The 24,322-nt window shown below is 39.9% G+C and overlaps 1 protein-coding gene across 1 annotated transcript in view; it reads right to left on the minus strand.

Annotated features, from left to right (window-relative positions):
• Window positions 1-4,030: 4,030 nt before the first annotated feature.
• Window positions 4,031-24,322, minus strand: part of DNAJC10 (DnaJ heat shock protein family (Hsp40) member C10) — a 40,314-nt gene continuing 20,022 nt past the window's right edge. The window contains exons 12-23 of the mRNA XM_075001746.1: window positions 23,564-23,677; window positions 22,392-22,506; window positions 17,660-17,787; window positions 17,021-17,137; window positions 15,560-15,661; window positions 14,793-14,948; window positions 13,317-13,450; window positions 10,572-10,625; window positions 9,792-9,939; window positions 8,637-8,756; window positions 6,385-6,504; window positions 4,031-5,124 (exon numbers count right to left, since the gene is read on the minus strand). Of these exons, the coding sequence (XP_074857847.1) occupies window positions 5,113-5,124; window positions 6,385-6,504; window positions 8,637-8,756; window positions 9,792-9,939; window positions 10,572-10,625; window positions 13,317-13,450; window positions 14,793-14,948; window positions 15,560-15,661; window positions 17,021-17,137; window positions 17,660-17,787; window positions 22,392-22,506; window positions 23,564-23,677 (1,320 nt within the window). The 3' untranslated portion in view covers window positions 4,031-5,112. The remainder of the gene's footprint in view (window positions 5,125-6,384; window positions 6,505-8,636; window positions 8,757-9,791; window positions 9,940-10,571; window positions 10,626-13,316; window positions 13,451-14,792; window positions 14,949-15,559; window positions 15,662-17,020; window positions 17,138-17,659; window positions 17,788-22,391; window positions 22,507-23,563; window positions 23,678-24,322) is intronic.

Consider the following 24,322-nt stretch of genomic DNA (forward strand, 5'->3'; position numbering starts at 1 on the left):
AATCCTCCAGGAATCCATTTTGGAGCACTTGGAAGAGGGAAAAGTGATCAAAAGTAGCCAACATGGATTCACCAGGGGCAAGTCCTGCCTGACAAATCTGATTAGCTTCTATGATGAGGTACCAAGCTCTGTGGACACGGGGAAGTCAGTGGATGTGATATACCTTGACTTCAGCAAGACTTCTGATATAGTCTCCCACAACATTCTTGTCCATAAGTTAAGGACATATGGATTGGATCTTTGGACTATAAGATGGATAGAAAGTTGGCTTGAAGGTCAGGCCCAAGGGGTAGTGGTCAATATCTGGATGGCAACTGGTTTCAAGCGGAGTGTCGCAAGGCTCAGTTCTGGGGCCGGTGTTGTTCAACATCTTTATTAATTACCTGGATGAGCGACTGGATTGCACCCTCAGCCAAGTTTGAAGATGACACAAAACTAGGGGGAGAGGTAGATTCATTGGAAGGTAGAGAGAGGATCCAGAGTGACCTGGATAAATTGGAAGACTGGGCCAAAAGAAATCTGAGGCAGTTCAACAAGAAGTGTAGAGTCGTGCACCTGGGGCGGAAGACTCCCAAGCATTGTTACAGGCACCAACTGGCTCAGCAGCAGTACGATGGAAAGGGACCTCGGGGTTATGGTGGATATGAGGCTGGATATGAGTAAACAGTGTGCCCTTGTAGCTGAGAAGGCTAACGGCATACTAGGGTGCATTGGGAGAAGCATTTTGTGCAGATCTAGAGAAGTGATTATTCCCCTCTATTCGGCACTGGTGAGGCCACATCTGGAATACTGTGTCCAGTTTTGGGCCCCCCAGTATAAAAAGGATGTGGATTTGCTGGAGCAGGTTCAGAGGAGGGCAACTAAAATGATTAAGGGGCAGAATCACACGATCCATGAGGATAGGCTGAGGGATTTGGGCTTGTTCAGTTTACAAAAGAGAAGACTTTGGGGTGATTTAATGGCAGCCCTCAACTTGCTGTGGTGTCAGAGGGCAGAACAAGGAGCAATGGTCTGAAGTTGAAGAGGGAGAGGTGTAGGCTAGCTATTAGGAAAAAGTACTTTACCAGGAGGGCGGTGAAGCACTGGAATGCATTGTCTAGGGTGGTGGTGGATAATCAAACCATACCAAACCCAAAATAAAAATAACCTGATTGTGTCTGTCTAAACTTTTCCTTTCTACTGTGGGGCAAGGTACTCCTGTGTCTAGCCCGGGTCCCATGACTCTCCCATTGGCTGGACAGGTTAAGGCTGCACCAACCTCTGCCAGTGTGGGTCGGTGGTCAGTCAAATTCCACCTTTTGCCATGGTTAGGGCTTTAGTCTTGCTGTGGGAGGGGAGACCAGGCACTCTCCTGTTTAGCTCCTGCTTCTCCTCCCTGCTGTCTTTTGTAAGCCCTGCTTGGCCTCCCTAGCAGTCTCTCTCTTATTTCCACCTGCCAACCCTATTCACCTCTACTCTCTCTCCCCCTCCCCTGACTGGGATGGATTTTTAAAAGCCCTCCCCAAACGCCCATAGTGAGATCATTGATTGATTGTTGCCACTCCCTGTTGCCTCCCTCTGGGAGCTTAACTAGCTCTTCCCCCAGCCCAGGCTGCATCCTGAACTGCATTCCTTTTACCCATCCATCTGGGGTCTGCTGGCCTGACCCTGTCACAACTTTTATATCAGAACAATCTAATTGAAATGGCCAGAGATATTTACTGGATTCATTAAGTCTGCTTAACATTAAGCATCTTGGTCTCTCTCTCTGCTCCAGGCAGAGGAAGAGACCTGCAACTCCTTCAATTAAACAAAACAAAAGACAAACACACAAAAAACCCCTCCTCATAGGCTCACCTGTCTGCTGGCCAACCCGCTCACTCTGGATTTAACCCTTTATTGCACATGACAACACATCAAATAACGGGAACCTCCTTAAGAGCAACAGACATGACTGTCATGGTGCTATGTGGTCATTCATAAAAATGTTTTTCAAAGCTTCCCTGATTTGCAGTGCCCTCGTTGTGCTCTCCGCACTGCCCTGGTGTCTGGCTGCTCATAATTAGTGGCCAGCTGATCTAACTCAGCCCTCCACCCTGGCATGGCATTTTCCCCTTTACGTTCACATACCTTGCGGAGCACACAGCAGGCTACCACCACCTGGAGAATGTCGCTTTTGCTGAGGTCTATCCAAGCCAGGAGGCTCATGAAAAAATGCTTATTCAGTGTTGTAACTGTTCAGAGGGATGGGTCCCTCTGAAGCAAGAATGTCACCGGTCAGGTCAATAGACGCAGCAGCTTTCTCCGCTGGGAAATTAAGACTGGTAGCTGCATAGTAAAGGAGGTTCTGGACTGCACATAAGTCCATGGGCTGAGGCACCTGCCTCTACCTTGTTTGTAGAGGAGCTGGAAGATGCAAATGCCACCAGCAGGGACAGTTCCTCCCGCTGGTGAGGCAGGGTGCAGCCTCAGGAGGAGTAGGAGGAGCAAGAGTCCGGAGGGGGGCAGCTAACAGTAACCTCGGGGGCTTTTGAGGTAGGTACTGTATGCGACTGAGCTGGGTGCTCTGAAATGGCCCCTGGGCAGGAGGTCAATGGGAGGCACCAGACTCCTGTTCCAGGCCAGAAGGGTTGGACACCACAGAACCCCTGTAAAGCAAAGCAGGAGAGGCCAAACAAGAAGGCGGAAGGAGCCATCTGGAGAACACAGCCAGCATTGAGCTTGTAGTACATAGTCTTGTGGGATTGATGAGGTGAGCTGGAGCAGCGAGAAGAGCGGGACTGGTGCGGGGAGAGTGGTTCCCCAAAGCAGAGTAGAAGAGGAGAAGCAGACTGGCCTCTGGACAGGGACTGGGGACAGGAGAGAGAACGGTGCCCAAAGGGCTAGTGCAGTCTTGAGAGGGGGACTTCTGAGGAGCCCTGTATTGATGGCGAGATCTGTACAGGGAGTGGGAATGCCAGGGAGGTGAGGCCACGCCATTGTTTTCCAAATGGGCAGTGAGAGACAAGTGCACTATGGGATACTGACAGCAGACCCAAAACTACCCACAGCACATTTGTCCCATCAGAGACTGAGATAAACTTGCAATGCAATGCAGCAAGAACTGTGGGATAGGTATCCACAGCACACTGCTGACAAAATCAAAGCTGGCAACCCTAATGGTGCTGAAACTCCATTGACTTTGTGCACCAGTGTGGACACGCACCCTCGACTGTATATAATCAGGTGCTAGAAAATGGACCTTAACAAATGTGACCTAATTTCATAGTGTACTGACACCCCTAATTTTCCTTTTGCAGATGTACCCTTAGAAAGGCTATAGTTCATTTAAATCAGTATGCTCTTATGCTCCTGTTTCTTTAATCAAGAAGAATGCTGTGAATTAGTCATACTTATGGTCCTAGAATTTCTGTAACTATTAAATTGAAATCAGGAATACTGTCCAAACAACTGCCAGTGTTTTCATTTCTGCACAGATGGATTTCAAAAAGTATTATCCAAGAATGTGAAGCTGAGACAACATCCTCCAGACAAAAGGTAGAAAATGATGGAACGTGAGAAATGAAGTTGCAGTAAAATAGGGACTGATTAGGATAAAAACACTTAACAATATTAAAAAGTCACACATTTTAACACTTTCGTGAGTGTGGAAGGGTCATCTTGATCCATCTGTTTCTTTTACTACTTTTTTGGTCTATGGCTGGCTAAATATTAGATAACTGTAAGCAATGTATGTAACTGTAAACATGGGGTAAAGTGGGTGCTTGAGTGCCTCAGATTGGCTAGATTCAATTTTTGTTTTCATGTGTCTGGTACTGTAATTTGTGAAAAATTACTCAGTGAGGGCGTGACCTCTAGGAATTTCTGATGTACTCATTATTATAATTACACTAGATTCAATCATGCAAATACTGGGGAAATTAGGGTGGGAAATGGTTAGAAGAGCTCATCTGGTAATGGCTAATCTGTATGTTATTGAAGAGCAGATCGTTTCATAGATACAGTGACAGTTTCAAAGAAGTTTGACTCAGACTTGTGGATTCCAGTAAAATTAAATGTAACAATTTAACCTTTAGTAAATGGAAATGGAATACAGAATATTTGCAAATGCACATGGAACTCTTTGTCGCATAGGGTTTTTTTCTGTTTGTTTTTTTAAGAAACAATGACCTTAAAGACTGGGCGTTCATGAAAATGTCTCAGCAATAAAAGTTTTCATGTCAATAGTAGTAAGTGTCCATAATGAAGAAGTCAAAATTCAGAAGGCACTTTTACAAAAACAGGAAATATGCACTGGAGATCAGGTCCATATTTCCTAATGAAGATCTTCAAGTGCATCTGAGGGAATAGGGTTCAATAGTGATGTTACTAAAACAAGTAAAATATGTGCCCCACAGATTCATCTGAGCTAAAGATAAATTGGAACAATTTTACAATGAAAAAAGCTGAGAATTCTGTCCAGGACACTTCAGTGGTATAAACACAAATTTGCACTTGACATCCGCAATTGGCGAGAGGAATTTTTCTTCAAAACTTTCATCATACCAATATTCTATTAGGAAAGTGATTTGATGATACCATAAACCTATCTACTGACTGGTTGGTTGGTGGGTGAATCATTATAAAGTAAAACTCCAAAACCAAACTTCCACCATGAGGTAAGATTATTTTTCCTTTATATTGATGTCAGACAATTCCTTAATGTTCAGGAAGGGACAGTGCACTCTGCTGTGTGAAAATGCAAGTTTGGCTGGCTTGGTAGCACAGCTGTCCACAGGGTGAATGGCAACATTTGAGTAGAGTGCATAGGAAGAAATGGATAACCAGAAGGTGAATGAAAACCAGGCAGCCCCCACTACTGTCTAAGCCCTTGATTAGGATACACAAACTCTGTATATCAGCAAGAGGGGCAGGTACAGCCTATTTCCAAATTCCTGGAATCCCCCCACAACAAATAGAATAACTCCTTCAAAGTTCTGCAGAATCCATGAGGACATGGCTAGGTGTCCATGAATTCAAACTGCAGTTCATTTCTGTTGTTCCTTCCATGAAATTAGTCTAGGTTATATTTTCATCGTGATGCCTTCTGTTTGTCACAGCTTCGGTACATTTTGAGTTTTATCCTCTTCAATATTAGAGTTCATCCTAACAATAATAAACAAAATTACAATCCAAACGCACTGATAACTCAATTTTCTGCTTCACTACAGTAATTTTAGATTTTCTTGCACTAGCTCTTTAATACCATAACACACTTGGCCCAACATTTAGCAAAATGAAATTTTGCCATTTAATATTTCCTTCCTGCAGTAACACAGAAGTACTAGTCTTGGGCTAATGTGCTCCTGTATGTTCCCTTGCCTGACAGCCTCAGGGTAAGCCTATCATCCAGTGTAGGCAGAGGATTCAAACTCAGGCTCAAGCCTAATTGTCCCTTCCACCTACCAACAATCTGCATTGATTTGTGGTCCTTGGACTCTCGCTGGAATCCTGTGTTCAAGTCCTATGGGTTTGCAATGCAGACATAGTCAAGCACCCTGACTGGGGGCAGGGGGCGTGAAGGGGCAGAGAGAAGAGAGGGAATGGGGCAATTGCACTGGGGGCCAGCATTCCAGAGTGCTAGAGCTCCAGCCACTGCTGCTGCTACTTTGCTAATGGCTGATTGTACTAGGCCCTGCCCCTTCCACCCTTGTGCCCTCTCCTTCTGGGACCATAGAGCCAGTAGCTGTCAGCCCCGCTGCTTGCAGCCAGCCAAAAATATTCCAGAAAACCTTGACCTCTAGACAGTCAAGTATGGTGGACAATCAAGTTTTCCCTCACTGCACCACGAGCAAAGGGCTAGAGAGGCCACAGTTTGGGAAGGCATTGGAAAGTCTTAGACATGGGTGGCTGGACTTGGGCATACAAAAAGGAGCATAGAATCAAATGCTGGAACTCAAGATTCAACAATTTCTAGTGTAGATTACAAATGAGTATAGATGCTTATGCCCTAGGCTTACAAATCCAGGGTCTGCTAACCCAAGTTCTATAAAATGAGGAATTATGTTGCAGAGTAGGCATAATTGTGCAAGGGGATTGGCTAAAGCATAGAGTTTTCAAACTAAGTCCCACACTGAATTGTTCCTTAGGACCACCATTTTTATGGTGCATTAAACTTTGGCAGGATCGGTATAAAAACAAAGGCCTCCAAGAGGATGCTGTAACTGGCTCTGTGACAACGCCACTGCAATTTGCTGTGGTCAGCCAGGCAAGCAGAAAAGCTGATTCTGTAACAATGGTAACTAGACCAAGACTGAATATAAAACTACAACATTTTATGGATAAAGATGAAAGGCTAGCAAGACGCTTTAAAAATCGTTTACATTAGTATATGTCTTCATAAAGGGCAAACACCATGTTTCATACCTTGTTTCTAGAAGATTTTTTTCTCTTTCCTTTCTTCTGAATAACTGCTAATCTTTCCGTCAGAAGATCAACTATGCTCTTTGCATCTCTGCTGTCTATATGCTCTCCAAGAATATTTTTCTTTAAAAACAGGGGGAAAAGTGCATTATCATCATTTCATGCCTTCTCTACCTAAGAGAAATAGATCTCGTGACTGGGGGGTGAAATTCAGATCCATTCTGGAGACAAATGCAAGCCCCTATGCAGTACTCAAATTTCAAATAGGGTGAACAGCACCCTTTGGAGAGAGGAGGTTTATGTTTCATAAAATGTGATTAAGTATCACAATGAAATAAAAAACATCGATTTCCTCAGTAATAACTACTACAGTGTTCCAATGTTCCTGGCTAAGCAAACTGTGTGTATGTAAAACATGCACAATAAGGAAAACTGTAATACTTAGCTCTAATACTTTTCCTATGTATATAAATATTTACTCAATAAAATAAGAATACATAATTTAGAAATCTGTCACTGTTACCTGTATGCAATGAATCTATCACTACAGGTCTAATCTGAAACTCATTCAGGGAGAAATCTCATTCAAGTGTATTCACTATGGCTGTGTCTACACTTGCATTCCTCTCTTGAAAGTGTATGCAAATGAGGGAAACCAGAAATGAAAATGAGGTGCAGATTTGCATACTGGGCACTTCATTTACATATTATTTCAAAAGAGCTTCTTTTGAAAGAAGAAAACCAGTGTGGACACTGCTCTTTTGAAAGAATACGCCTTCCCATAAAAAAGTGAAGAAGGGTTCTTTTGAAGATGGGGTTTACTTTCGAAAGAGCAGTGGCTACACTGGTTTTCTTCCTTTGAAAGAATCCCTTTCTAAATAATATGCTAATGAGGCACTGGATATGCAAATCTGCACCTCATTTGCATTTGCAATCACGCTTATTTGCATACCTCTTTCAAAAGAGGACTGCGAGTGCAGACACAGCTTATGAGTACAGGCTAGGTGCAGGGGGTCAGAATTTACAGAATCATGCTCTTAATATTGCCCAAGAGAGGCTATTTGTAAATGAAGAAATTGAAAGATCAACTTTGTCATTAGAGACTATTAAAAACAGAACACTTTCTTAAACAAAACAAAAATTATGCATCCTGCCATACAACAGCTCAAAAGTTTATTAACATCCAATGCTTTCTAATAATAAAACAGAATTTTCAAGCAATGGTTGGAGACTCTGGCTTACCCCTGCTGAAAGTGTCTACCAAAGGAAAAAAAAAGAAAAGTGGAAATGCCACTTTTGCGTGAAATTCATTTGAAAAGAAAAACTTAAAATATTTCAAAACAATGTTTAAATTTTCTGTTTTGACACAACTGTTTTGCTTTTTATATAATACAAAATAAAAATCAAAAACTCTGAAGTGCTTTGTTTTACTGAAGAAAAGCATTTTTGTTCCATTTCAACTGGAACAAAAATGCTTTCAATTTATTTTTGTGGGATCTATTAAAATCTGTTGCTTTCATTCCATTGCTTTCATTCCTTTGAGAAATGAAAACCTGTAGCATTTTTCACCGGCAATTTGTCTAGGTAGCAGCTTCCTTTCCCATTAGACACTAAGGCTGTGTCTACACTGGCCCCAAACTTCGAAACTGCCACACATATTCAGCACCTCATTAGAACGCGGTTCGCCACCACAAGGCTCGTCCAGACGAGGGTCCTTTTTGAAAGTACCCCGGCAACTTCAAAATCCCCTTATACCTAATAGCAGATAGGAATAAGGGGATTTCAAAGTTGCCGGGGTCTTTTCAAAAAGGACCCGTCTGGATGAGCCGTGTGGCGGCAAGCCACGTCAATTTCGAAGTGCTGCAGCTGCCAGCATTCTAATGAGGTGCTGAATATGTATTTAAGCACTTCATTAGTAAACTTCTAAATGGCCATTTGCATGGCCATTTAGAAGGTTTGGGCTAGTGTAGACACAGCCTAAGTATTATTTCTCATTACATTAATGTTTTCCTAATACACTAATTCCAGGTATCTTTAAAAAGGCATCAGTAATTTTTAGGATTTCATTTCCTTTAGAAACATTAGGAAAGGGAATAAATATTGCTAGAATCTAAAATAAAAACTATTATATACTTCAACATTTCCAGTACAAAGCTAAGCGCTTTGCAGTCTTAAATAATAGTGGAGGTAGACCAATTAAGCTGTAGTACCTCCCCTCATTGGCTCACCCAATGGCAACAATGTTTAATATTTACCTTTGCTCCTTCATAGGGATAAAATTTAACAGTAGGGTAGGCTCTGATGCCAGCAGTCTGACAAGTATGAGCATAAGCTTGACAGTCAACTTTTCCAGCTTTTATTTTTCCTTTAACCGTCTGAAAAAGAAAATTATTTACTAGAAGTCCCATTAGAACAAGCAAACCTCAAGATGTCCACAAGTGACTGAGACAATATTTTATACATTGGCACTGTAGGAATACACACAACAGAAAAGGATACCATAGAATATATCCATTCATTCTGCCGAGTTGGGATACAGGGAAAAATTTTTTAAAAAAGTGTCTGGAGTCCCACTTTTAAAATTAACACAGGTGTTTGCAAGACAATCAATTGATTTTCAGTGAGACTTGGGCTATCTGTACACTGCAAATGGGTTCAAGTATCAGAGGGGTAGCCGTGTTAGTCTGGATCTGTAACAGCAGCGAAGGGTCCTGTGGCACCTTATAGACTAACAGAAAAGTTTTGAGCATGAGCTTTCGTGAGCTCACAAAAGCTCATGCTCAAAACTTTTCTGTTAGTCTATGAGGTGCCACAGGACCCTTTGTTGCTGTTGCAAATGGGTTGTAATCTTCAGCTTGTGTAGATGTATCAGTGTAAGCTTTGAATCATGTTTTGAAAACTAGTAAATGGAATGAAAAAGCAATATGTTTACCCAAACTAAAAGAGGAAAAGCTGTAAACAAACAGGGACCTGAACAAAATTAATGTACATGAAGCACTTAGATGTTGTGGTGATAAGCACAACTGGCAAGCCTACATATACTTAGAAATTAAAGAAATTATGTGCCCCTTTTACAGGGGAGAAGGACATATGATTTTTCTAAGTTTAAGGAACTTCTTGTAATCACACATTAATTCCTCGGCATTAATGACGCTGAAGAAACAGAGGGAAAGGCTTGTCCACATAATGAGTGCAGCAAGCTGGTGCACGGTAGACTTACACCCAGGGCTGCTGCTTGGTATCTCACTGTGTGGACTTGCCTTAAGATATACAGTTTTGAAATAAAAATTTTATTTTATGGCAGCAGCATATGTAACTGCTACTAAGTCTACTGATGAAAAGCACTATATAAGAAGCAGGTATTATGGCATCAGAAACTAAGTGCTTGTGTCAATGTGTTAAAAACTTACTCTAGCTAGCACCTCAAATTCTGGAGCAAAATTTTGGCAAGGGCCACACCAAGGAGCATAAAAATCAATGACCCAATGATCTTTTCCATGCAAAACTTTTTCTGTGAAAGTCTGGGGTGTCAGATCCACAGATGTTTGAGGTAAATACCTGGGGAGAGGGGAAAATATTTATTATAAAATTAAAAAAAACCCTTAAATATATTTAAATTCCAGTTATATTACAGGAAATTTCCAGAAAATAGGAAGCAGCTATAATGAACTGTAAATAAATATTGTAATATGATTATGTTCAAAGACCCTTTAGTTGACGTGGTATAGGCATCTAAGCATTATCTCATACCTCCTTGAACCAAAAACTGAGGCTGTTGTCTAATTTGAGCATTGAGAGGGCAAACTTGTATCCATTCAATATGAATGGTCTTTTCTCTTCAATGGAAATATCTTCTTCCTTCCCTCAGAAGACTTGGACCTGGCACTTAGGCTGAATCCGGGAAGTCAAACAGCCATGCTCCAAGACTACAATAGTGTTTTATATTTGCTATCACTTCAGGAAAGTAACAGTACCTTCACTGTTGTAGGAAGCTAAGAATACTTTTTCTAAGCATTGCTATTAAGGCTTGAGACAACAGAGTACAAAAATTCCTGACTCTGTCTTTTGAAGTAACATACCCCTCTACCTAGGCACATCTAATGCTTTGTTTTCTTGGCATCTGGATACAAGCTTCTCCTAGACACAACCACTGGGCTAGCATATGAATGAATTTTAATATAGTAACTCACCCAAGTGCCCAGCTTCTTAATGAATATGAGTCTCTGTGCCAGCCATTGTAACTACTGTGAGAGAACACACAAGAAAAATACCAATTACGCAATAGCTTGAATGGGTTTGGAAGACTGGTGGTATCAAATACAAACCCAGGATAACTTATTTGTAAGGTTAATATACAATTCATTTGAATGCATCAGGTTTAAAATATTTCTACTATAGTTTAGATAGTGTAAAAGCTATGTTAATTTCAATTCTGAATAATACAAGTCAATGATACACACTGTAAAGGACTGGGATATGAATAAAAGGAAGGAGTGATGCTATGTTATGTTAAATTAAAGGAGCCTAAGGTAAATTTAATACCAGTTAAATGTCAGCTAAAAAAGGCTAGTGAGCATTGTATCTGTGGTAACAACTCCAGATAAATTTACTAAATCTAATACAGGTGAGACAAAAAAAAGCACATGATCAAGTGGAACACAATTCAGTCAAAATCCCAGTTTAAACTTATGTCACAGAGAACATTTGATTATTACAATAGAAACATTTTCAATTAATTTTACTTTTTATTCTATTAACTTATGTATTTATCGCCGCTTGTCCAATGAAAACAAGCTAGCCAATGACCTACAGTCTTCTCTGCAATGACAGCATCCAACTTATTCACATACAATGCAAAATACACTGGGGGCCAGATCCTCAGTTCACATCAGTAGGTAGAACCCTAGTGACATCTTACTACAGAGGCAGCAACCGAGTTACAGGTAAGGTTGGACACCTGCCTATGACTATGCAAAGAGAGGGGCAGAACCAGGAAGAGAAGCCAGCCTTCCTGCCCCACTCACATCATCATCCTTCCTTAATGGGCTTCAGCCATCACCGTAAATGCTGTAGGGGATTGTTTAAAAAACAACATTTTGCACTGGAATCTTCACACAAATTAGTGAAAATAATAATCAGAGGCTGCGTGAGAGTTTTTCACACAAATATAAATTCAGTCAAATCTAACTCAGTAGTTCTTAATGGCATTTCCCTCCCCAGGGGCACTATTTATCCTCAGTGTATATTTTTTACATATTTCTTAATTATCTTCAATAATGTCAGATTTTGTAGATACCCCCCGACCAAAAAAAAGAGAGAGAGCGAGTGAGAAAGAGAAAACACCTTTTTCTGGAGAATTTGGGTGCATTTACACTTGCATTCCTCTTTTGAAAGAGGCAGAAAAATGAGGAAAATCAAAAATGCAAATGAGGTGCAGATTTACATACCTGGCATCTCATTTGCAGAGTCTTCTTTTGAAAGAAGAAAAGCAGTGTAGACACTGCTCTTTCGAAAGTAAACCCCATCTTCGAAAGACTCCTTCTTCCCCTTTTTTTTATTGAAAGGAGTCTTTCGAAGATGGGGTTTACTTTCGAAAGAGCAGTGCTTTTCTTCTTTCGAAAGACTATGCAATGAGATGCCAGAAATGTAAATCTGTGCCTCATTTCCATTTTTGATTTTCCTCATTTGCATGCCTCTTTCGAAAGAGGAATGCAAGTGTAGATGCACTCTTTGTGTTTTGGAAGATTTATATGAAAGGGTAAAATCAACCTGAATTCCAGGTAGTCCAAAAATTAAAGCTTCAGCAGCCTATGAGGCACTCCCAAGTACAGTCTACATATTTTACTATCAATGAGCATTAGAAGGAACCCTTCCATTACACAGTTTAATTTCTTTCTTCAATATTCCATTTGGTACCTGAGGTGCCAGGTTCAGAAACAAAGTATGTGATGTTACAAAACTATCATATCATAATGAATTGCAGCACTATCACATTTTTTAAAAGTCAGATTTCACTTTCCATACCAGTATTTTTTTCCACTACTCAGCATTCTTCTGTCATTGTCCCAAATAAATGGCACCATGAATGAAGGATAAAAAAATCTATAATGTTGATATCAGACATAATCCAAGGATTTTATTTACATATGTAAAAATCTTAACATATAGCAATCTGTTTTAAAGGCAAGCTTGCACTAATATATGCACAGTGAATCAGAGCTACTGATATTCTCTGCAGAAGACAAAAGGACTGGAAAATTTAAGTGTCTAGGGCACTATCTTAACTACATATTTAGCCGCTGACTTGGCAAAGGATCAGTTCTTTGAAGGTAGGAAGTGTGCCTCACTGGTTTGCACATTGGCCTTATAAACCCAGAGTTGTGAGCTCAATCCTTGAGGAAGCCGTTTAGGTCTCTGGAGCAAATAGATTTAAAAAAAAAAAAAAAAAAAAAAACTTTCAGGGATGGAACTTGGTCCTGCTAAGAGGGCAGGGGACTGGACTTGATTTCTCAAGGTCCTTTCCAGCTCTAAGATAAAAACATAACTTAAAAATCAACATAAGTTATGCTACTAATGAATATGCTACTCATGAAAACTTCTGGCTAACTTAATAATAAAACAAAGGAACAGTAAACAATTAAATTAATGAATTTCTTGCACTTTTAGTATTACAGAACTGAAAATCTCAGAATGTGCAAGAATAAAATCTGTACTGTACTCTAACATTTAAAACTTTCCAATGGCTTTGACTTACCATTTGAAAGATGCTATTTCCCTGCCCCCAGGCCCTCCTTAATACATTTTGAAGATTAGCATAACTCTTGAAATGCATGTTCAATAGTAACAGAGAGTAAGCCGTGCTAGTCTATTTTTTGTTTTGATATTGAAATGCATGTAATTAAATATTTTCCAAACTTAAGCCATTATTTACTTACTAGTAACGATGGTCTGTATTTGATTTTTGAGGAAAGAGTCTTATTTCAGGATATCCCTGTACATTTTCTTGGTGACAGAATGAAAAATATTTTTGACAATCCACGCTGCCAACAATTATTAATCCATTTAACAACTGAAAAAGAAAAGAATATTGAATTTCCTATCAGTAATATCATTCTGGGATTACACTGAGGTTAGTTCCTGCAATATGAACCTCTTTCCAGGATGAATACTTCAGATTTAGACATCTGCATTTATTGGAGTCCTCATCTCTTGAGTACTCAAGCAGGCAAAAAGGAGAAGGCTGGGTTTTTCCCTTTCTTTTGTTTGTTGCAGTAACTTAGTCTCTCTGTGTAAAATTACATGTATACTTTGGACATAAAATATAATGTGTAGTAGAACTCCTGTTTTATAAACCTGAGATTGAGATATTCAATAATAATACAACTGAACATTCTCAAAGTCATAGTAGGTATGGTGCATAAGCTGTAGGAAGGTGCACTGCATTGTTTTCTTTTTGTCTCTCTAAGCATTGCAAAGCAAATTCCAATGCACTGAAGGCATTGGCATGTGGAGGAATTTCAACTTGTGTTTTAATTGATACCACTTTTGTTTTGTGGTACCCCACCCACAGCTGGGTTAGGAAAAAAGGGGTCATATAACTGACTGTTAACCTGACCGGTGTTCATGAAAATCAGTCATATTGTACATGTCAGGAGTCATGATTAGTCTATACACACTATTAACTGGCAACACTAATCAAGGACTTGCAATACCATTATGTAAATGACTACATATAGCAATGGCCATGCAAAGTAAGCACAGACTTGAATGGTGAAGTGTATATAGTTCAGATCATTGAAAATCAGACTTAAAACATCTTGAAAACACTATTTAAGAACAGGAATTGAAAAGAACCCTCTAAAGAACATTTTTAGTCTTTTTGTCTTTAAAGATGCAAATAACTAATATTGCATTCATATTTTATACATCCATTTAAAATCAGAACAAGAGCCCAACTGGACCCTCTAGGTGCTACATTAAATACAAATAACTATAATAAGATAACAATTAAGGAAATTAGAGTGCAAAAATGGCTACAGTTACTTAAAGCCACTCTGATGCAATATACTTCAATGAGTCTTTTAAAATCTTTTTTTATTTTAACCTGATCCCCTTGCCATTCACAATATATAAGTAATTAATCAAACTTCAGGGCAACTTATTCTAAAGTTTATCAAAATGTGTGGGATTATGGGTATTACAGGATGACACTCTCTGTGTTCAGGACTTTAAAAAATTACCCTAGCTGATAAAATATAAAACTGCCATGGCAATAACTTGTCATTTAGTACAGTATCTCAATCACTGGTCTTTTTCACTTACGGTAACTTTTCTAGATCAGTTTATTGACCAGTTTCAATACTTCTGCTAAGAAGAACATTTTAAAACTTGGAATGTAATTTCCTTTTTACCCTCGCCATCCTTTTCCATTCTGGCATTAAAGCCTGGCAAGGCCCACACCATGGAGCATAGAAATCCACCATCCAAATTTCATCCCACTTTCTGCGTTTAACTAGTGCACTGAAGGTTTCTGGCATTAAGGAGACCACCGAAGGGTTCATGAGATCCTAAAATACACAAATAATGAGACTTACATTTCATACACAATGAAATTATTCTGTATGCTGTACTATAAAATACAAATTGGCAACATAATGCTATCATGCTCATCTAACTAATAAAGCCTGTCTTTAAGCATCAATAACTCAAAAAACCTATACATAAACAGCTTTTGAAGAAAGGACAGAATATAGATACCTATACCTTATTTAACAAAGGTGATACAACTACTCACAAGCTTAAGTACATGTATTAGGTAACACAGTCTCAGAGCACTCTTGATAATAAATATATTCCTCCTCCCTATAAGTTTGGGAAGTGTTATTAACTCTGATAAGTGGAAAACCGAAATACAGACACACAAAGGACTTATGAAGGTCACAGAGAAAGTGCATAGCAAAGCAGGGAACTGAGTCCAGGTCTTCACATTTCCAGACTAGTACTCAGGAACCCATCCTTTCTCATTCAAGAGATCTCCCCAGCTCTCTAATTTTAAGAATATCAAGTAGTTCTATTACGATAGTTGGTTAGAAAACACGTCCTGGAATGTTTCACATCAAAACTGCATTTATATAATATGTATTTGGGGACTGACGCTGTCATAACATGAGTCACATACCTCTATAAACTCCAAGATCTGTTCAGCTGAGTGATGCCCTTCATATTCATGAACGTTGGACTGGTTGAACACGACTGTTGTTGGGTAAGCTCTAATGTTATGCTATAAAAAAAACAGTACTAAAACAAACTGGAAGAATATTCTGGTTTTCTGACAATCCAGTAAGGACCACTGGATTCATACTCTTGCTAATTTGCTTTGCACAGTACCACTCAAACTTTTAGATAATACACTTAATCTTGCCTTAGTGTGTGTATGGGGGGCAGGAGGGGGAAAAGAAGATATGGACCAGATAACCTATTCAGAACCCTTCCAGACCTGCATCTCAGATTTCTTGGATTTTGATAAAGGGGAATTAGGAAGGCTTAGAAAAGAGTTTGGACTGGGGCCTCCAAATCCTAATTCATAGTGAAAAGGAGGCTGGCTTGTTTGAGAGGCTGTACTGTTGTAGTTCAAAAGCAATCCAACACTCTTTTCACTGAACTCACTGTTAAGAGACCAAAGATACAGCCTTTTCCAAGTCATCTGACCTCTCTGTCCCAATACTTGAAAAATATCTCCAAACAAACCAAAATCTTAATTTGAAGTTTTCATCTGTACCTCTCCCCAGTCATCAGATAAAATTATTGTACTGTACTAATAATTGAACGTTAATTTTGCTTTCTCTAAACCCAGATTCTTCCATGGTTAAGTCCTCCAATATCCGTGAACATTGGTGAATCCTGTATTGTTAAGGCTTTCGGTTCTATGCCAATTTCCCCATGGATATCATATCATGACTTTAAATTTTTCCCTAAGAAATCAGAAATATACAAGTTAATTCTGCATGTTAGAAGATTACACCAGTTTGATATTATTTTTTTAAAAATCAGATGCTGAATCCGATTGTGCACTGATAACGAAAAGGCCTAAGAAAATAAGAATGCTAAGGAAAGCTCTTTCTTAAACACATTTTAACTACAAGAAGGTCTTGCATTTCTTGTGACCTTCAAAATTCCTGATTTCTACTGCAGAGAAAAGCAATGCAAATCACAAAGCAGCTGTAGGCTGACTGGGAACATGATCTATTTGTGGCATTCTGAAAATGGTGCGCCATCAGAATAACCTTCTCTGTTTTTTTCCTCTCTATGTTCAAAGCAGTAACAGGACCAGTGTATATTTTGTAACTAAATTTGAAATGAGTAACTGTATCTGTGCTCATTCATTTCTTTCTCTACAGGGATTAACCCAACACTGGAATTCAAATCTTTCCTGACCACTATGAAAGCGGGCAAGACTTAAAATGTGTTCTTTTATAAAACTGAAGTCTACAAAATTTTAAAAGACCTACATAATTTATTTCCTTGGGGGAAAAACCAAAAAGTCTTAATAATAGAGCTCCCCGGTTGGACATGTTTTGAAAGTTTTAACTACAAGAAAATAGCATTTATTGAAAAAGATGTTTTAATACTGGCAGCTTACCATGTTGCAAAGCCCTTCATGGATTGTGCAGTCTAGTGTGCCAAATTTAAGCTGACCAATAAGGTGTTTTGATGCCTTTCTCAACTCAGGCAATAAAGCTCGACATGGAGGACACCACTAAAAATGCAAATCACACCACCATTGTTAAAGCAAAGCAAAGAACATATAATTCTCTTGTAAGCAGTTTTCTGCAAAAATGCGAATACAGAATTACGTATGTGAAAGGGTTAATTGGTAAGCAACACCCTTAACAGCTGATGCTTACAGGGGTTCCAGTTAAGTGGTGGGGGCAGAGCAGCCTCCTCCCTACCAGCTGCAGCGAGTCCAGTCCTGCCAGCCTGGGTGCACTGCAGGCAGGGACTGCTTCGACTGGGCTCGCTCCCCTTTAACTGGTTAACCAGTTAAACATTATGTCTAACCAGTTAACCAATTAAATGAGATTTTACATCCCTAACACAAATGTTGATGTTTCTCTGATGTATGGGATAAAACCATGTGATTCAGGAATGGCACAACCTTGGATTAAATAGTTAGTGTGCTCCATGCTATCAAGTATCTTCAAAAACAATGCTCGTATTTCAATAAAATATCTGTATGTTTTAGAAAAAAGAAAGATAAATACAGCAATCTAACACTTACAGGTGCAAAGAAGTCAACAAGCCATGGTTCCTTCTCCTTGCTAGGAAAATTCTGAGGTCCAAGCGTGATAACATGAGCATTTACACTCTCCTTGGCAAATGCAACTATGTCATATAGGATCATCTTTCCTAAAAATACCCCCAAAACCACCCCTTGTTAGTCTTAATATCTATATTCTTATGATTATTCAATATTAATTTGCCAAAAACAGGAGCATGTTTCATTAACATACTTTATCTTGTTATGGATGTTATATTAGAGATCAGGCTGAGGAGCTGTAAATGCAAATTTTGTCACTGGCTGCACTGGTCCTGATTCAAAGCCAATTTTAAGTCAAAGGTATTCATTTAGTTAACTTCAGTGGGCTTTGAGCAAGGCATTACTAAATAAACTGTAGAGCTATCATCTTACCTCAATATTTCACTGGTCTACTCAGTCTAAAGAGCAAGTACGGCAATTAATGTTGGACGTGTGAATGAGAAAACTCAGTGCATAAAATGTCTAGCTAGGATGAAATATAAAATTAGTGTTGTTTGTGGAAAATTCTTTTTGTTTTGAAAAGAAGGACTTGAAGAATCTCAACTTAGCAATATCTCAGGTCACTTGTTACTAATGATGCAATTTAATGCTGCTCTCAGTCAGTTTAGACAGATGAGACCCCCCCAACGCTATTCTCTTATGACCAAACTAATAACTAGGAGAAACACAAATGGTGGCAAAGGTTGTACATGTTGCCTACTTTATACAAATTAAAAAGGAGCCATTCTGAAGATAGATAGCTTCAAAAACTTTACAGGAAAATGATAGATGAATTGGCAGCAATTGCAGCCATGCCAGATGTAACATTATTGAATTTTTAAATTAAATGTGAAAACCATTTCTGTAATCACTGTGTTAAGTTTGCACCAAATCTTGTGCCAAGTGGGGAAAGTGAGGTCTCTAATGAAAGCTGGTAATGCACTGAATCTGTTTATGCTACTCGTATATCTGTGCCATGTTTGCATATAAAGTTATAGATATTGGTTCTATACCTGTATTAGAAATGTTTTAGAGGTAAGGATTCACAATAAAAGGTATGATCACCTCCCCAGTCAGGTGACGTGGGCTAAACAAAGGAACAGAGACTCAGACGTCAAACCCACATTGACTGAGACATGTGGTCGAACCCAGCAGCCAATGGCAGAATCTGATCAGGTAATCTGATCAGGTGATCCTCCTTTGCCTAAGAGAAAATGTTTTTTTCCCTACAAAGGCAAGTCTATAAAGATGTCCCTGGCAGCGAACATCTTGTTCTTCAGTCCTCATGAACTAAGCCTCTGTAGACTGTGGGGGGGCATCCCTCTGAGAATGTATTTTCAGAGACGCTCAACATGAGAATGTTACACAATCATCTCTAACCTAATTGAGGTATGTAATTTACCACTTTAATGATTTTTCTCTCTCACCCTGTTCTCTTTCTTTCTTAATAAACCATTAGATTTTAAAGGATTGGCACAGCATGATGTTTTGGGTAAGATATAAGTATATATTGACCTGGGAATGTGCTAATCTTTTTGGGGCCTGGAAGAATCTGTGTAGATTTGGTGAAACAGGTTTTCATAACCTCTCACCTGAGTAAGGAGGGTTACTGGTTTGGGCATTAGGGAGCAGCTGGAGAATCTGTGGACTTGCTTGTATAGCTTCTGGCTTGCTAGAGTAGCTGGCAGAAGTATTTTTGTAACTGTCTTGGTTTGCACGATTGAGAAGGAAATTCCAGCCTGGGCTGTAAGTGGATCAGTTTTAAACAACTTGCCCAAGGAAGGTTCTCTCAGCTTGACCCAGAATCCCTCAACATATTACACCAGCATAAAAAGTAAGATGATAAATTCTCTCTATGCTGCTCGTATCTATTGTTCCCTTCTAAAGCAATGGCCTTACCTCAGCAGCAGGTTTTATCAGACTAAGTTTCTTATTGAGATCTCTTATGTGCTATGCTCTTTGTGCCTCATAGCTTGAAAACCAGATCTTTAGCTGGTGTAACTGCACATAACTCAACTGAACTTGATGGTGCTACTCTATTTACACGAGCTGCAATTTCAGAACTCTTTACTGCACTTCAGAACTCTTTCAAAGGGACAATTCAAAATTTTAGGTTTGGAATTATGTACTGGTGGGCGCTGGAGAGTATAAGCCTATACAACAAAAGTGGCTATATAGCTGTGAAAGTATCCCTGTATTCACACCCTAATGTAATAACCTTCGTAGGAAATATGCCTGGTGAGAAAAGTAATGGTGAAACGCATGTAGCAATATTTTATGTAAAATTATTAATTTCCCTGTATGTTGTTAGTGCATGTTCCAAACCACACAGTCCTGTCTAGGCAAAGATTGTTAAACAGGTCTAACCTAAACAAGCAAATGTGTGTTTAGCTCAATTCACATATTAGTAGTAAACAGCTTCCTGAAGATGGTAGGAAACAAATTTGCAGTTTAGCAAACTCAAATGGGGGAAGGAAGAGCATGGAGCCTCCCCTCCCTTTCCACCAGACACCATGTCGCTTTCCTCCTGCTGCTGTAGATAAACCACATTTTTTGCCGGAAAAGGGTATCCTTCAGAAGAATCCATTTCAAAGACTCAATGGCATATATAAGAAACGTGCAAGTACCCCCAATTCTCTCCCTTTTACCTACGACAAAGCAGCAGAACCTTTTGGGCCTCTGGACAGACCCTGACTGAGGAGAGGATCAGCCACCATTTTGGTGAAAGACTATAGATGAGAGACGGGGGATAAAACAGGGTGGAGGGTTACCTGGTGGGGTAGAGCCTCATACATCTTTAGCAGCTGACAGCCCACTGCGTGCCGGGGGGAGAGAAATCAGCTGGGATGTGGGGGGTTGAGCTGGGTGGAGGGGAGACTGAACAGGGGTCAATCAAGGCGGAGGTGGATTGAGCTGGCGGCGGGGACAGAGCCCCTGTACACGCTGGTGGTGGCTGACAGCTGGTGCCCCAAGTGTAGCGAGGGAGCAGGGGTGAGCTGGGGCCACGGGAGGGAGGGGTTGAGGCAGATGGGGCCATTGAACAGTAGGGTGCACTGGGGAAGGGTGGTTGAGTGGAGAGGAGTTGGAGCCCCACTGGGGGCTGGTGGCTTGAGCCCCAGGCCCGAGGGTGGGGGGTGAGCTGGGGCCATGGGAGCATTGAACAGGGGTGCACTGGGGAGGGGTGCTTGAGCAGGGGGCAAGTTGGGCATGATCTAGGCTCCATGGAGGTTGGGTCCGGGTCTGTGGAGGTTGGGGCCGAGGCCTGGGTGTGCAGGGGCTTTGGGGCATGGGGGTTGGATCTGGGTCATCGGGGTTGGAGGGGAGATCCAGGTATGCAGCTGGAGACCCATGGAGCTGTGGCGTAGGGGGGAGGTGGAGGCTCGTCATAAGTATGAACGGTTGAAAGTCAATGAGTTTGTAAGTCAGAGAACTGCCTGTAGTTGTTTTAAATGTATGTTTTCATTATATTTGCTGGAAATCATGCCTGACTTTCTCTTATACTTGAACTCACTTAAAATCCTATTTTTTTAAAATCTAAGCCAACCCAGTGGTAATTCCAGTTAAGGTAGCAAGAGTTGTACGAGACTCCTTAAAAATCACGATGTCCCTAGTTGTTCCAGGATAGGGCTGGACATTTCAGAACATCTGTTTTTTGAGAAACTTCAGGGCTAGTGACAGTGTGGACTCATCACCCTAGGTGTTAACCAAGGCTAGGTGAAGCCGGTGAAAATCTGTGGTACTGCAGGCATCGGTCTAAGGTTGACCAATACATAGACAGAATGCACGCTTGTTAACTGTGGGAGTTCCAGGCAGAGAGCCACAGTGACAAGGCAGTGTGAAGCACCTGGGGATACAGGGAAAGAGGTAAAACTACTCTTCAGTGATGTGGATTTCACTCCAGAATGTGGCAACAGTGGGTGGATGTGAAATGAGCCAATGGTCTCGTTAGTTTTATTGCTGTGTGAAGTAAGAGATCAGGTCCCAAGATTCTGAAGCCAAAAGCACTGTACAAGCAACATATGCGAGAGGGTGTGCCTAATGCCATTTTTTTAGCTACCTTTGGTCAAAGCAAAAAGCAGCATTGATCAGCTTTAGACATTTCCATTCTTGTTGCAAAGGTGTAATGCTGCCTTTGAAACAGAGAAAGTACTAAAAAGTGACTAAGTAGGAGGAGAACCCACACTATTTCAGTATAAGTTTTACTTATTTTGGGACTTCAGGACTGCTTACAGAAGAAAACAGTACTGTGTTCAGAACAATATACAGGAAACTCTCAAAATAACTGACATTTTAACCATAGGGACATTTCAACTACATTTTACTAAGTACAGTATAGTGAAAGTAAACAAATAAATACAGCAAATACCATATATGTTTAGAGTGTACAATACTACAGCTGTTGGGAAACAAAGTACTCTGAATACGTTCTTCTTTGTTTCTCAATATTTAATTTTTTTTGAAAGTGTTATGCATTACTAGGCATACCTCCCTATTATCCAGAATATTTGACTATCCGGTAACCTCCTGGTCCCCGGGCAGCCACATATGAGAGAGTTTACTGTATCTCAAGACAGAAGGCAATATTCGAGCAAAATTATGATGTCGTGTCATTAGATCTGAGAAAACAATTGTTCTGAAAAACAAATTCAGTCTTGAAAAGACATCATCTAAAATAATTACACGCTAGCTTAAAAAAATTCTGTGTTTCCCTTACCATGATGAATTTCATAATCTTCAGTTCCCTTTCCTTTAAAGACTGCTAGACAAGGCTGATAGATATAGAGATTATGGCAGATATTTGGTGCAGAAAGGCAGTCAAACTTTCCAACCTATTATTAAACAAACAGGTTTTTTTTTATTTTCTTAATGTGAGAATATAACTCATTTGTATTATTATATTTGGAAAGTTGATGTAAATTAAGATGCTCTTTCAAAAGGATACTATTTCCTGTCAGTTACAAATACATTTTTATAAGTGTGTGTCATCTTTCGTCAATTTTATGACTGATATGATATTTAAGGAATAGTAAAATTCACATGCATATATTATGTACTGTGAGCACAATTAGGGTATATCTACACAGCAAAGTTATTTTGAAATAACCTTACGAGCACCTACACAACACAACAGATATTCTGGAATAATTTTGAAATAGCAGTTGGCCTATTTCAAAATTGGTAAACCTCATTCCATGATCAACAGCCCCTATTTTGAAATACCTATTTCAAATTAGGGAGTGTGTAGACAGGGAATAGGGGCTACTGTGAAATAAGTTCTTCTGGAATACTTATTTCGAAATAAAGCTGCTGTATAGATACAGTATTTCAGATTAGAGCTCCTGGAAGCACAGCTTGCAAGGGTTCTAATCCAAAATAGGCACTATTGTGTGTGGACACAATATTTCAGTATAAGTTTTACTTATTTTGGGGCTTCCCTGTCGTGTACACATTGTACCAGAATAGCTTATTTTGAAATAACTACTCCAGAAAAAGCTATTGCGGAATAACTCTGTAGTGTAGACATACCCTTGGGGGACAGCAATATGGCAGCATGACCACCAGCGGGCAGCCACAGCAGGAAAACAATGGCCACATGGAGACAGGGCTGTCCACCCTGCTGGGTGAGGTAAGTGCCCCTCTACCCCAGCCCCCTACTCCTGCCAGCTGGTCAGTGCTATGCACCGCAACTACCCCACACAATTAGCCCCCAATCATTTGCAAAAACTATATCCTTTTTCCTTTTATTTTCCAAACTGAAAAAAAACCTTATTTCACTTTAATACCTGAGCAATGCAGGGTTAATTTGCCGTGTAATAGTAAAAAGGTAACATGAAACAACTTGTTAATGGGAAGCCAGAGGGACTAATGCTAAATAAATTATCTTACCTGAATATGCTCTTCTTTAAGTAGAAAATTCAACTTTTTAAACTCATGCACATTTGACTTGTCATTCTGGCCAAATTGAAAAAAAATCAGCCACCGGTGATGAGCCAGGTTAGCCTTAAAACGGGAAGCAAACGAGAAAGAAATATTTAGCTTCCAGATTCTACCAATTATGTACATTAAATCCATGTTGCTATAAGTCAAATGTTGAGCAATTCACCAGAATCTAAACCTTTATCCAGTACACATAGACTGTGTCTACACTTGCCCCCAACTTCAAAGGGAGCATGTTAATTAGGGCAACGGGAGATTACTAATGAAGTGCTGTGATGGATACGCAGCACTTCATTAGGCTAATTTTCCCCCCCGGCAACTTTGAAGTGTCAAACTTTGAAGTGCGGCATGAGGCATTTTGAAGAGTAAAAGGACTTCGAAGCAGCGTGGGCACTTCAAAGAGCCTGCAACTACATGCATGCTGGCACTTCAGAGGTGCCATAGGGTAGAATTAGCCTAATGAAGTGCTGCGTATTCACCGCAGCACTTTATTAGTAATCTCCCATGGCCCTGATTACCAGGCCCCCTTCGAAGTTGGGGACAAGTGTAGACACAGCTACAGTATTACTCTTCAAAACTATACAAATTTAACAGCTTTTCAACAGAATACCACGCAAAGAGAGAAAATATTAAATTACTTTAGATATCTTTTTAATCTTGCATACAATTTGCCTCCTTCATACAAGTTAAAAATTACTAAACTTTGCA

This window comes from Carettochelys insculpta, chromosome 8 (assembly GCF_033958435.1).
Source record: "Carettochelys insculpta isolate YL-2023 chromosome 8, ASM3395843v1, whole genome shotgun sequence".
In the NCBI taxonomy this organism is placed as follows: domain Eukaryota; kingdom Metazoa; phylum Chordata; order Testudines; family Carettochelyidae; genus Carettochelys; species Carettochelys insculpta.